A 13,374-nucleotide genomic window follows, 5' to 3' on the forward strand; every position below is an offset into this window, starting at 1 on the left:
TTAACCCATTAGCATTACCCAAACAGCACAAATTGTTGGCAGCACTTAGCGAGATGAGTATTTCTGAATATTTTGGGAAAAATATCCAGCTGCTAGCTGGTGAATCACCAAAACAAAATGTTAATTTCTCTGAAAAGTTATCCATCAAAGTAAGCAGTGCATGCTTTTAAGCTCCCAATTACATAGCCTATTTGACTTGGTCACTTGGACATCATTCCTGACGTGACACCAGGCAGCTGCCATAGTTCTCCTCAAGTCTTGGAAAATTCCCCACAGTGAAGGAAAATCAAACGATGTTAGCTATCCTTTTCTCCCTCCTTGCCTTCAGTTACTCCAGTAACTATTTTCACTGGGGCTACCAATGAAGGTGTTCAAGATCTCCTTGTCCATGTGCTGTTATGTTACCTATCTTTCACCTTTTGTTTTCTGAGAGTATAGATTTTGGTCCTTGACTGCCAAGGATGTTTTTATTCGTTCTGAATACAGAGCCAACCATAATAAACAGCCCTTCCCTCAGCCAGACCTTGCGTTGTCATCGTTGCACTGACTGTTACAGCTCTACCCTCACCTTCATTATTTGCAATACTCTTTTTTGCCTAAAGAGTCACCCATAAGATATGGGTAGATCTAAAGTGGTCACACACCCTAGAACACAGATCTCACAACAAAGTGGCTCTGCTGCTGAAAGGCTGCGGGGTTATACAGCAAAGCTTGGGGAAGAGAGAGTGGAGATGCTCTGCCTGTACATTCCTCTTGCAGTGTTGAAGAAATACTACCTGCATTGCTGTTTCCCATCAGCAGCCTTATTTCTGCATGCCGTCTCATCCCTGAGAAGTTTCCAGAGAAATCAACAAGCTGGGTTAATACTAGAAGTGGTTTTCCGTATAGCCATGAAGTAGAGAATTAAAAAGGACTGGAGGTATGGGACTTCTTGATGGAAAGACCGATCCTCAGTTCCCCACAGTATGGATTTCGAAGGATTCAGAAATTTTAGGAATAGATGAACCATCTGTTCTGTCAGCTGGGGGAGGTAGGGGATTTAGTACACAGATCTAGAATAAACTCCCAGTAAAATACTGCATCTTTTTTGGGTATTCCAAAAACAGGGACGATCAGAATTGCCTTTTTTATTTTCTTGCTATGTATGGTAATACTGTACGTTTCATCCCTGTGTCCTGGTCTGTACCTGGAACTACAAAACACCCAGAAGCAGGCCGCAGCTTTGTATACTTCATGTATGTAAAACCACTGGAAGATCCCCTAACTTCGGGGAATTTCAGATCCAAACTGAAATCCAAATTTCACAGCTTAGGCCCTTCTGTTGGGGGGTCAGTTTTTTTGTTGTTGTTGTTCTTTTGATTTACTTTTAGTTGCTAAGCAGCATTACGATAGTAAGAATGTGGGCAGTGATAAAACCTCACGCTTTAGCTGAAAAATAAGAGTATTCCTTGATAATACTAATGGAAAATGACTTTACAAAGACATTCCATCTCCGTATGCAGTACAACCAACTGTTGAACAGCAGGTAATAAAAATATGGTACATTCAACAAATTTCAGACTGCAAGGAGGAGGAAATGGTATCAAATTTGGTTTCACAACCACTGTTTTCTCTTTTAAAGTTTGCATTTAACACAAATCAAGGCAATAAAAGATGAAAGCTGAGCTTCACTGAAATACAGGGGAAACTCCCATTAATTCTGGTTTAACCAATTTTTTTGTCCTAAAGTTAACAAATAGCCACGAGTCTCGTAGACAAGATAGGGCAAAAGAAGATCTACTATGCACCTTCATTCCTAGTTTGGCCAAAGAGCTTCCAAAGTTAATGCATCATCCATTTAGAAACCCCTGAGGTTAATAAGAAGCTTTACATTCAGTACAGTGAATGCCAGGATGGAGCAGCAGTCTAAGCAGCACAGAAGCAACTCCATTGCACCCTGCACCCAGACACAAGGCCCTCTGGTTCCAGGACACCCCGCTAGTTCTAAAAGATCCCCAGGAAGCTCGGAGGCTGAAACTACAGTCCTCATTGAGAAAGAAGTGGGAAATTATTTCCTCCTCAGAAGCCATACAACAGCAGCTGTAACATCCATAGCACAACACAACACAATAATTCTACTCCGTTCTGTCCAATTCTAATTCTTACTCTGATTACCTTCGATCATTTGCTGGCTTAGTATTAAGGAAGGATTATGCCTTAGGACTCCACTGAAAGTCAGTGGCTCAGTGCACAGTTCTCAGAAGCCAAATGCTTTCTTCTCATTTCTGAGATGAGGATGACAAAAAAGCTCCTTGGCTCGCTCCGAGATCCCAGTCCTCTAACCGTCTGTGTAACGCACCTTACAGGATCTCCTGTGCCACAAGCTGACCTTTCAGGTGAAATCTGAGGTGCACCCTGAGAAAAGCTCCTTGCAAGGACCCACATTGAAGACCACAGAAGCACAGCCACGTTGGGGTTGGCTCTCTCCGCCCAGCAGACACTGCAGTGCTGGGGAACTCCATCCTCCTGCAGACTGTCCCACTCCTCGTGCCAAGCCCCAGGGCACGTGCCGCACACCTGCAGCATCGCTCCTTGCAAATTCTGCTAGGGCAAGCTGCAGCACAGCTCTCATTAGTTCATGTGCTTAAACTGAAAAACACACAACAGAGTAATGGTTATGGCCCTACACCTGGAGCCCAGAGGTGTCCCAGAGCGGGTTATGTCTGGTGTGGATGCAGTCGGTGTGGCCTAGAGCCACCCAGAACAGGCTAGGAATCCTTCCTTGTGATATAGCCCTCAGGTTTTCATTTTCAAACAAGAAAGCGGAGCAGAAATGATGAAGAATGCCAAGTCAAACTCTTCCAGCAAATCTACAGGAACTGTACTGACTTCAAAAAAGACAGTTAATCAGGAGCCCAAAAGCCATCCAGAGCCACTCTAAGTTCCCTAACCATGCTGTTTTTCCAATGCCAGTGCGATTGGAACTGCAGTGGTTTGACCCTGGAGCTGCCACCCTCCAGCCAAGCAGATTAAACACCCTCTCCATCAAAACCTCCAGACGGTCTTTGCCAGTCCAACCCAGTAACTGTTTTCCTGCATTTGGACAAGAGCACTCTGCCTCCAGCCACCTCTCTTCTCAGGCTGTTTGCAAGCCAGAAGCGAGGCCCCTGCCTCCAGCCTGCCCTCGCACTTGTGGTAGGCCTGGTTAGGAAAGTCCATCAGCGGCTGCACAGATTGCTCCCCAGATCCACGCTGTTGAGCATCAACTGTTACTGCCCTCACATCCTCTAGAAGCATCACTACATTGGCACCAGCCAGGGGTGTCCAGAAGGCAGGAGCAGGCCCAGCAGTTCATATTCTGCTTCTGCAGCTGCCTGGAGCAGCAGCACAGCATTAGAGCAGCAGGCAGGCTCATAAGGAGTCCATCCAAAGAAACGTCAGTGTGGTTCAATCCAAAAACCTCCATGTATGGCTTTGGAATAGTCACACTTTTGTTACCAAAAAAAAAAAAAAGAAACTGATTATTTTGTTGGGTAACATTTTTAGAAGCTGTACTGATAACAGCTAAGTGACAAGTTACAGGAAGAATGTAATGGTATTTCCTTTGAGCTGTTTAATATTAATACAACCTTCCCTGAATGTTTTTCTGGTAATTCCTCATTACAGTAAGACCGCATAAATGAGCTTAGGCTAACAAGGTTAGGTTGAAAGGTTAATGAGCTACAAGTTTCTTTATAATATGGAAATGCAGTTCTAGGATTTTTGCCAAACTATAAACAAATTCTAGCTGTGAAAAGGAAGAGGTAAGGACGGTACCAAAACTTACGTTCCAGATCTCTGCAAACACTCACAGAAATGCCATTGTACACCTGGCACAAGTTCAGTTCCTAGCCCAGCAGCAGCATCGCAGCCTAGCAGGGGCCTTTCTGTTCCACCCTGTAACAAACGCTGCGTATTAACACCAGGGTGACAGCTACCAGTGCACCGCTCTCGGTCACATCAGCAACACGCACGTGCTCTGTTCAGCTGCAGTATCCATGCTTGGCCTCAGGCAAAACCAGTTCATCCATTTGGAAGAGCGCACACACACCTGTTGTCAGCTAATCCGCGCTTGACAAATTACAAAAGGAAGAATAATAAGTATGTTGTTATTTAAAATATTGTGTTTTTGGCATGACTCACCTCATAAACCCCTGGAACCTAAATGGATTAGGAGTTTGCAACAAGAGTTTCACCAGGATGTTGGCTTGTTATTAACGCTGACGTCCAAAACTAAGTTACAGATCCCAAGGCATTTTCAGAATCTAATAACACGAACATCCTAACAGCACTTGCACAGCCTTGGATTTTTTTTTTCCCTTGGAGTGTACGAGCAATATAAAGGCTACCCCATTTGCTTACTACTACTGTCTATCCCATTACAGTACAAACCACTCTGAGAAAGCCTCGAGCACAAAGATTTTGTTCCCTCGTGCACAGCTTGCTCGCCATCTAGTGGGCACAGCATGTGCATTAAAGCAAGCACACCTACTTTCAGCAAGGACAGAGCAAGCACAGAACGTGTGGGTATAACAGCTTGGAATTAAATATTTTAGTTAGCAGCAGATAAAGATTAGCATTGCTAATAGCACTGGCTATTAAATTCCCTCGAATCCTAGGTTTGTCTAAGCCCTAGGCATTTCAAAACACCTTGTCTTTCAAAAAAATGCATTCTTCTATACCATACATTATTTCCAGTCTCCAAAAATAAAGCACAAAGAAGAAAACTGGTTACAATTCACCTAATAATATAGCCAAAATAATTCACAAAGGAAGAAAACTGAGATAAAATATAAATGTCCAAAGCATTCATCTCAAAGACAAATCTGTCACCCCATGTAAGCAGTCTGGAGAAAGAAGAGATTATCAGAAGCATTTTGTAGCTCCTTGAATTCCCCTCCTCCCCACCCCCTTCCACCCAAGAAGTACAATGAATTAATTACATGCTTAAATTAAGCACTTGATTAAGTGTCTTCCTTGATCTGAGAGCTCAGTATCTTATTGAATTGACCTGGAGGTCTGAGTTACAGTTCATCTGCTCTGAAATCAGCTCAGGACAATGAACAGCACGGAATTAAATGATTTTTGTGCTTATCTGCATCAGTTTAAAAATGGAGCAACTCCATTTAACCAACCAGAACCAAGTCAGACCACAAGGTTTAGTAAAGCTTCAAAAGTTTTAAATGCTTCCTTTGAATGACACTTTGTGTCAGTTTTACTTGCCTTTTTGTATTAGCATCTTGAAGGGGATTAAAATACTTGAAAAGTTCCTTGCAAGTGCCAGCAGAGGAACAAAAAATCCTGTATTTAAAAACTTTATTTTAGAGACACATTGTTCAAAAGATTGAGAAATATATATATATATATATATCAATCAGAAAAACAAGCTGATGAAGTCACTTTAATTTCCTGCTCACAAAATTTTATGATGATGATTCTGAATGTCGTCTGATCCCACTAAACAACGCACTGTGTAGACATATATATACTTTTTATTTTGTTAAACGTCTGCTGATGACCACGGGGACTGAAACAGGCTGCAGCTGGCTATATCATGCATATGCGACTGCTGCTTAGCCACAATTTATGTAGCTGGTTGCAGTCATAATATGCTGTTTAAAACACACATTAAGATCTAATGATGAGCTGACGTTAATGAGTCATTACAGTACACTCAAATAGTTTCCAAAGAATACTTGTATAAGCTGCTGACATGCAAACAGAAAAATTATAGAAAGCAATTATTCATTAAAATCAGTTATACTTTTATGCAATGCATATATTTACTCAAAGGAATATTTCTGAGTATGTACCTTCTCAAAAGATATGTCAATAATACCGTTTTCTCATTAAATCTTCACGACTCTAGAAAGCTGACAAGTGTGTGAGGAAGTGTTTCATTGCTGCTACTCCTGTTCCAAAGCTTAAGTGCTACAAAGGGGAACTGGCCTTCTGCACGGAATAAATATAAGCGCTTACTTTGAGCTGGTCCCACAACGGCACTTTTGCTCTCGGATCTAAGTGATTCTGCCTCTGGCCAACATACAATCAAGGGCAGGACTCAAACCAAAAGCACACGCTTTACGGAGCTATGTGCAGGAATGCCAGCCTCAGCACCCGCCCGGCCGCTCCTCTTAGCCGCGTGCTGGCGAGAGCCCCAACCATCTCCACCATGGTGAGGACCACAGGAGAGGCTGCACGTCCAAGTCATCTCTTAAACCGCCAGGATCAAGCACAACTTCAGGCCTACAAATATTTTTATTTGAGCTCTGGAAGGCGTGAGGCAGAAGGGAGGAAGGAGAGGAGTTCTGTTTGCTTAACAGGCACTCACTGTGTTAGAGCCCAACGCCGAAGCTCTCCTTACTACATGGAGGATGCCTGCAAGGGACAAGCAACTCAGCGGGGTGGCTGACATATCTCAGGAGACAGCCCCATGTAAAACACAACCAGCATACCTCCTCCGGTGCTGCAGAGGGTTTTCTTTACGTGCGGAGTTGTGGGTTATTTCAAACAGAACTGTTCCAGCCGGGTCCTCAACCTCTGCCTCCTGGAGGCTCTCAAAACTCAGCCGGACGAAGTCCCGAGTGACCTAACACTGAAGTTATCCCTGCCCTGACAGGAGGCTGACCAGGTGCACTACTAACCTACCTGGTCTCCTCTAACCTATTCTCGAGAGGCAGTTATTGCTTGAGATGCAGCACAAGGACTCAAATGACCACAGGACGGGCTCACCGCCAAGTTAAGAATAATCCCTTCTTTGCCTTTTCTGGCCATTGAAACCACCCACATTAAATGTAAGCTTACAAAAAAAAAGTAATCAAGTTATTTTAATTCCAATCAGTTCAGAGAGCATATATGATGAGTGTTCACAATTAGACTCCTGCTCTGAACACATCCCTACAGCAGTTAGCAAGTACTCTTCAGAGCCTCGAAGAAGCCATTAATCAAATGCACAAATGTGAGTATTCAAACACTGCAGCACCCAAAATTCAGTGCTATTGACAAATACGATAAAGCAAACTTCTAAATGAAAATAGTATCTCAGTACATTTATTAAAAATGCTTGTGTTGGTATGCAGGCAGAGCATAGCGATGTATTCACTGAGGTTTCCATTTTGCACATTAGTCAGTGTTCTGTCCTGAGCAGACAAAACATTTTGGTATGTTCCTTGAGGACTACTGCACACAAGTTTAAGTGTAAGAGCACCCTGAAGTAATTTGCAAAATGGCATCTCTTAACCATTCTAAATTCAGGTTGTTTGCACACATCAGGACTAATTCCAGCTAAATCAGTACAGTAACACAGATCTTAAAACTGCGTAAGATCAACAAGCCGCTACTAAGAGAATAAAATATCTGCTCGAGTTTCCAGTGCAAATGCGTGTATTTTTTGGGGGGGTGAATTTGAAAATTTATGATTTATACCACAGGTTTGTGTATTTGTAAATTAAGAATTTGATTCTTCTGTCAAGTTTCACATTTTGCAGTCATACAAGTAAAACAATACTAAACTAAGACAGAACAATACTACTGATTATTACAGTTGATACATAAAATAATTCTAATACTACAACAGAAAGAAAATGCAAAAAATGCTTCCAAATGCTCTACACACATATAATATTCTCAGGATCTGTGAATTAAAAAAAAAAAAATGTATAATGGTATAGGAAAACATAAAAACATGAGAAACATTTTCCACACATTGTTTTGTACCAGCGTCAGTAACTAGCATTTGTTGTAGCATCTAATTTCAGGAATACAGGTTGATGGGTTTCCTTCAATAAAAATACAACTTATTGTTTCTAAATTTAATTTCAAAAGTTTTAAGTAAGCATTGATAGTTCTTTTATTTTAAAAGAAAAGATAGTCCTGCTATTTTCTATCTGTTAACACTTTTTCTATTTCTCACCTGATGCTGGTCATTTTTATTTTAATCACTAACCAAAATTAACGAGTCTTCCTTTCTACCTACATTTTCCACTTTTGAGGTATTCTTTAAAAACTACTTTTTCTTGTTTTTTCCTTTCCTACTACTTCCCAATTTCAGGCTTTATTTTTCTTGTTTTTATAATCTTCAGCACTAAAAACTTAGAAAAGATAACATAAAAACACTAAAAATTGTGTATACATGAAGACAGCAGAAACTACTAGGAAAGGTCAAGAAGGGCATAGAGAATGTGAAGTTCAGTAGACCTTTAAAATATTTACATTGGCTTACAAAGTAAAAGGACCTTTAGAAACATGTATTTTGAAATGTCGCGCATCAGCACGATACTAGAGAATGTTAAGATCATAACATTTCTAAACAATTCTACCTACATAAATTATCCTTATCATTTCTTTCAGACATGCGTATTTTATTAATGCTTGCATTGCCATTTACCGTGACTGAACTTAGCGTGCTAATTAGAAACAAACATACTGAAGCCTAGTTGGTTTCCCGGAGCTCCATAACGTTCAGAGGAAATAGGACAAATGCTTTGCCCCTAACAAAGTAACACGCTCTCTGCTACGTAATGGCCAGCTCCTTTGGCCAGCACCAGCAAAGGAAAAGTCCTTTTTGACATCTTCCTCTGGGCACTTGCTCCCTGAAATTTTCACATCAGCCTTTTAGGGAAGAACATCCTTTCACTCATCAGCATAAATGCACACAAAAATAATAGTAACTGCTCATAGGCTGTTTCCAGAGCTGTAAAAAACCTTCCAGACAAAGAGTTGGGAAATAAACAACGCAATTCTACATCCCATGCTCAGGCAAACAGCCACAGCACGTTCAGAAGGATGGTCTGTATGAATAAACACCACTTAGTACAAACACAGATTGTAGACTTGGGCCCCAAATAACTCCCTGTAATTACAGGACAACACCATAAATTGGACTATTACAGAATGGTGATGAATACAGCAAACACTGGAAGTCTGCAAGGACTTTACCTGGGAGTGCGAAGTCTGACACAACTCCATCTTGCCCCAGCATTTTAGCTGTGTTCAAGATAATGCTCTAAGCGCTCACTTTTTTCCCCGGAAGGTAAACTGTAGTTGTGAAGGAATAAACACCTCCATGTGCTTGGATTAAAACATTTTAACAGCTCTTGAAAGCTGATAACAACCCCCTCCCAAGCCTGAGTCCAACTTCGAGGGTTCTGGTCTAAGTCCAGTTTTGTTGCATGCCCTCTGTCATTTTATTGCCGCAATAAAGTGGGGAGCTGGGAGGGAGAGGCAGCGAACTGGAGAAGGAGGTCCAATGAGCATGGGTGTTCATGCCACACGAGCACACTGTCCTGAGCTGGGCCTGAGCTTTAAATACCCAAGATTATCAAATTCCCATAAGGTCCTTCAAGATAGTGCTGATATTACTTTATCAGGAAGGCATTCCAGCCAGCATACTTCAAATTAATCTCACAATCTCCAGGCGATTTATGGTCCACAAAAAGTAAGTTACCCCAGACTTTCCCCCATGCTGTCCCCAGGAAGGCCTCGTGAGTCATTTCATAGAGCAAGTGTGACCGGGGCACTTTTTGTTTTATTGGAGTGTATTTAAAAAGAACAGAAAACTTTAGGGTGCAGCTCGAAGCATGGCTGGTGCTCTGCACGTGTGTACAAGTGTTTTCAGGGGGAAACATCTCCCTCCAGGCCTGAGGGGTCCCAAGGGAGGCCCCTCAGCTCTGCCTTGCACAGGGCTGTTCTGTAAGGGGGCGAGGAGCGCACCCCCTGCCTCACAGACAGCCTCGGCCTCCCCTGTTTAACTCTGACAGGAGAAAACCCACTAATTCTTACAGAACCTTCAGTAACTCTCACAGAACTCTCACTCAGCTGCTGAGAGGAAGACTTTACCTCTGGCTTGCCTCGACGCCCAAAGCAGAGCTGCCTCCCGAAAAAGCCTCTCACGCCGCGCTCCCACACCAGGGGCCCGGTGGTCGTGGAGGCCGAGAAGGGGAGGGAGGCCCCGCAGGGGCTGCGGGGCGGGGAGGAGGAGGATGAGGAGGAGCAGGAGGCTGAGGAAGGAAGCCTGAGCGGGCGGCACCCAGGTGGAGGCGGCGGGGCCCGCTGAGGCGAACGCCACCGCCCCGCCCGCCGAGCCAGTCCTGCCGCGTCAGGCGGCCCCGGCCCCGCAGTCCCCGCCCGGCGGCGGCGCTGCCCGGCTGGTTCCACAACTTTTTGACAGTTTCTCAGCAGCCGAGGAGGGGGAAAACAGCCTGTGCTCCGGCTGCGCTGGGGCCGTGAGCGCTCTCCGGAGGAACGAAGCCCCCTCTCCCCGCCGGCACCATGTCCCGGGACCCCGAGGAGGTGAACAGGCTGACAGAGAGCACCTACAAGGTGAGCGCGGCGCCGGGGGGCTGCCCGCCTGTCGCCGCCCAGCCTGAGGAGACGGCGGCCGACGGAGGCAGCCAGGGCCCCTCTCGCGGAAAGAGAGCTGGCTCTTTAGTTTTTTTTATTATTATTATTTTTTCATGGATAAGCTCGCCCGTCCTACTGCGCCAGAGCCCTGCTGCTCGGTGCTGGCTTCCAGGGCGTGAATAAAGCCAAGGGGCTTGGGCAACAGGTTTAGGGCAAGGCAAGCTTTAAGACTTTTCTTTTTTTTCCCTCCTCAGCAGGCTCGGTTCTCAGAAAACCATAATTCCCCCGGTGTGCTTTAATGAGAACGTGGTTCGGAGAGCTTGGGGTTTGCGGTTCTCTTCTTAAGCCATTCCTTGATAGGGGCCAGAGCCTGGAAGTGGCTTAACGGTGAATTAAGTTGCTTGCCAGAGTCCTGAGCTGATAATCTGATTTATGGAGGGACACCCTAGCGATTCAAGGCGTCTGCTGGAAAAGATAGTCCGATTTATGTTGGCAGACTTCTAAACGTTCTAGAAATGCCTACTTACTACCAGAATGAAAAGTATTTTGTGTGCTGGCAGGAGGCACTCAAACTTTTTCTTTCAACAAACAGCCCCTCTGAAACAAACGAATGGGGGAAAAAAAAAAAAAAAGGGCAAAATGCCCTTGAAAATCCTGCATTTGAGTAGCAATAGCAGTCGTAGATCCATGGTCTTTATTCTGTGCAGTGTGTTGTAGGACAGAAATCATTCACATTTGCAAATGTATTTAATCATGCAAATAAACCTACAGCTGCAATGCATTTACAGCTTCAAGCCCAAAGGAAGGCTTTCTGGAGACTGTTCTGTTTTGCTGTTTACTCAATCGTACTGGCATACTATCAAATGTTTTCATATTTCTGAAGATGTTGTTACAGTATAAAGGTCTCCGAAAACTTTTACAGGAGTATTTTACTGTTTTGTTGTTCTCCGACGCACAAGTCGACTTCACTCCTTCGAGTAGTCCAACCATGTTGGTGTCATGTCATATTTCTATTTAATTTCTCTAGATACTAAATTCATGTGAAATTACTGGAAAAATTAGATTACTTGGCAATAAAGGTTGTCCTCTAGGATCAGTGTAGGTCTTAAACAGTCTGTTGCTTTTTGATATCAGTTACTTTCATGGCAAGGCCATAAGCAAACAAATTCTTTTTTCTCAGAAAAACAGTCTGTAAATACAGGCTCACAGATGAGAAGCCTGGAAAGTTCAGGGCTGTGCTGAAGAAGGAATGCCCTACCCTGTCTATTGGCTTCCAGAATATAGCTAAAACAGAACAGAAGATCTCTTATTTGTGAGTTTTAACGGATATACTATGAAATAGGTTTTAAAGGAATGACAGACCTCTAAATAAACACAAACCTTCCCTGGTACTTAGTACTTGCTTCCTGGGAAAGCTCCCCCCCCTTTTTTTTCTTTGTTTTCTAAACTAATTCAAAGGGACACTTAAGATTGAAACAACCAGCAAAACCACAGTAATATGAAATTAATGTTGACAGTCTGATGAAATGTCTTCTATGCGGATATTTTGAGAGGTCTGGTATGTTGCATCACATAGCTAGTACTCACAGGCCTGGAAACCCTCCTGCCCTGCCCTCATTAAAAATGGAAACTTTATCCAGAGAAGGTATAAAGGCTGCTTCAGATAGACCCAGAATCCATTCTCTGTTTTAAAGTAGTCGTTTCTATATCAAACTTAAAATCTGGAAAATAATTCTTTACTTCTTAAGGGCAGAGAGAACTGGCCTCTGTATTCAGCGTTTGCTGTGACTACAATTACACCTCCCTCATTTAAAGCACATGAACGCTTCTTTGTGTCGTGCTTCCGTCTGCCCGGTGAGCGTGCTCTCTGCTCAGCAGCGTCCCTGTAACTTCTCGCTGGGTGCTGTCCTAGCAGCACAGCGCTCAGAGCACCAGGCTGATATCGACCGAGTCAGCAGCAGTGTTTGTGTTTCTCTTACCAATAAGAAGGCTTGCTCTGGAGAAAGCAGCTCGATGTAGTGTAGGGATGGCATCCGTGTGCTGTGGGATCAAACACAGGCTTTCAGCGTCTTAAAAAAAAAAGAATAACCTTTCTGTGACCTGGAAAAATAATAGAAAAAGAAGTTTAATGCCTTGCTAGTCTGTTTTTCTTTTTTTTTTTTTTCTTCTTTCTTATAGTGCTAATCCACTGGATTTATTAAACACAGAGTAACCTGTACTATAGAAAGCTTTGAAATATGCTTACAGAAATCACCAAGTGGCTAAAAGTAATGCCCTTGTATTTTTATCTTATTCATTCTTTTTGTTGGCAACAACATAGGGAAGCAAATACTTCAACATATTTTAGCTAACCTGACTGAATAAACAACATAATCCACAAATACGTGCATGTGTACACACATGAAAATCAAGGTTGACATTTGCTCTTTATGTCATACCTGAAGAATTATTTTAGTGCATGATAGGAATGGCACGTGCGAAAGGAAGCCTGAGGGTGTGGGAACCTGTGAGCAAGGAGGGCCACGGCCTCCCCTGTGTCAGGGTGCTCCTGTGACGTCTCCCAGCTCTCGCCACTGCTGCAGTGACACATCATGCTCGCTGTGCGGGACGTTTCGTGACCTCCACGCACAGACCGTGTCCGTCGGTAACTCAGGAAAGCTGGTGCTTCTTGGTGTGCCACTGCAGCTGATGCAGTTTCCTTTTATCGGCTGTGTAAGGAGGCCAGTTTGTCATCCGGCTGTGACACACAAAGCAGGGGAAAGGGGAAGAAGGTGGAAGTGCTGAATTACACACCCATGGTTCTGTCCATGTGGTCTGAGGGCTGCACCCACATGTATTGCTCCTCTGGTTTGAGGCTTCTGGAACTCCTGATATTTCACAGATGTTGATCATCTTGAATTTTAAAAATGAATTTCTCAGTATAAAAGTAAATTTTACCTAGAAATTTTCATTATCACCCAAAGTATATGATTAGACTTGAAAAAAGTTTATTCCATGGAGTGCTGTGTTACTCTG

General features: G+C 43.4%; 1 protein-coding gene and 1 long non-coding RNA gene across 2 annotated transcripts in view; one reads left to right on the forward strand and one right to left on the reverse strand.

Annotated features, from left to right (window-relative positions):
• The window catches only part of LOC118174546, a 50,937-nt gene extending 41,007 nt beyond the window's left edge, over positions 1–9,930 (reverse strand). Inside the window, exon 1 of the long non-coding RNA XR_004754682.1 lies at positions 9,856–9,930. This is a non-coding gene — a long non-coding RNA (uncharacterized LOC118174546). The remainder of the gene's footprint in view (positions 1–9,855) is intronic.
• Positions 9,931–10,088: 158 nt separating this feature from the next.
• BAIAP2L1 (BAR/IMD domain containing adaptor protein 2 like 1) overlaps positions 10,089–13,374 on the forward strand; it is a 39,820-nt gene continuing 36,534 nt past the window's right edge. Inside the window, exon 1 of the mRNA XM_035339929.1 lies at positions 10,089–10,338. Coding sequence (XP_035195820.1) covers positions 10,288–10,338 — 51 coding nt within the window. The 5' untranslated portion in view covers positions 10,089–10,287. The remainder of the gene's footprint in view (positions 10,339–13,374) is intronic.

This window comes from Oxyura jamaicensis, chromosome 14, assembly GCF_011077185.1.
Source record: "Oxyura jamaicensis isolate SHBP4307 breed ruddy duck chromosome 14, BPBGC_Ojam_1.0, whole genome shotgun sequence".
Lineage (NCBI taxonomy): Eukaryota > Metazoa > Chordata > Aves > Anseriformes > Anatidae > Oxyura > Oxyura jamaicensis.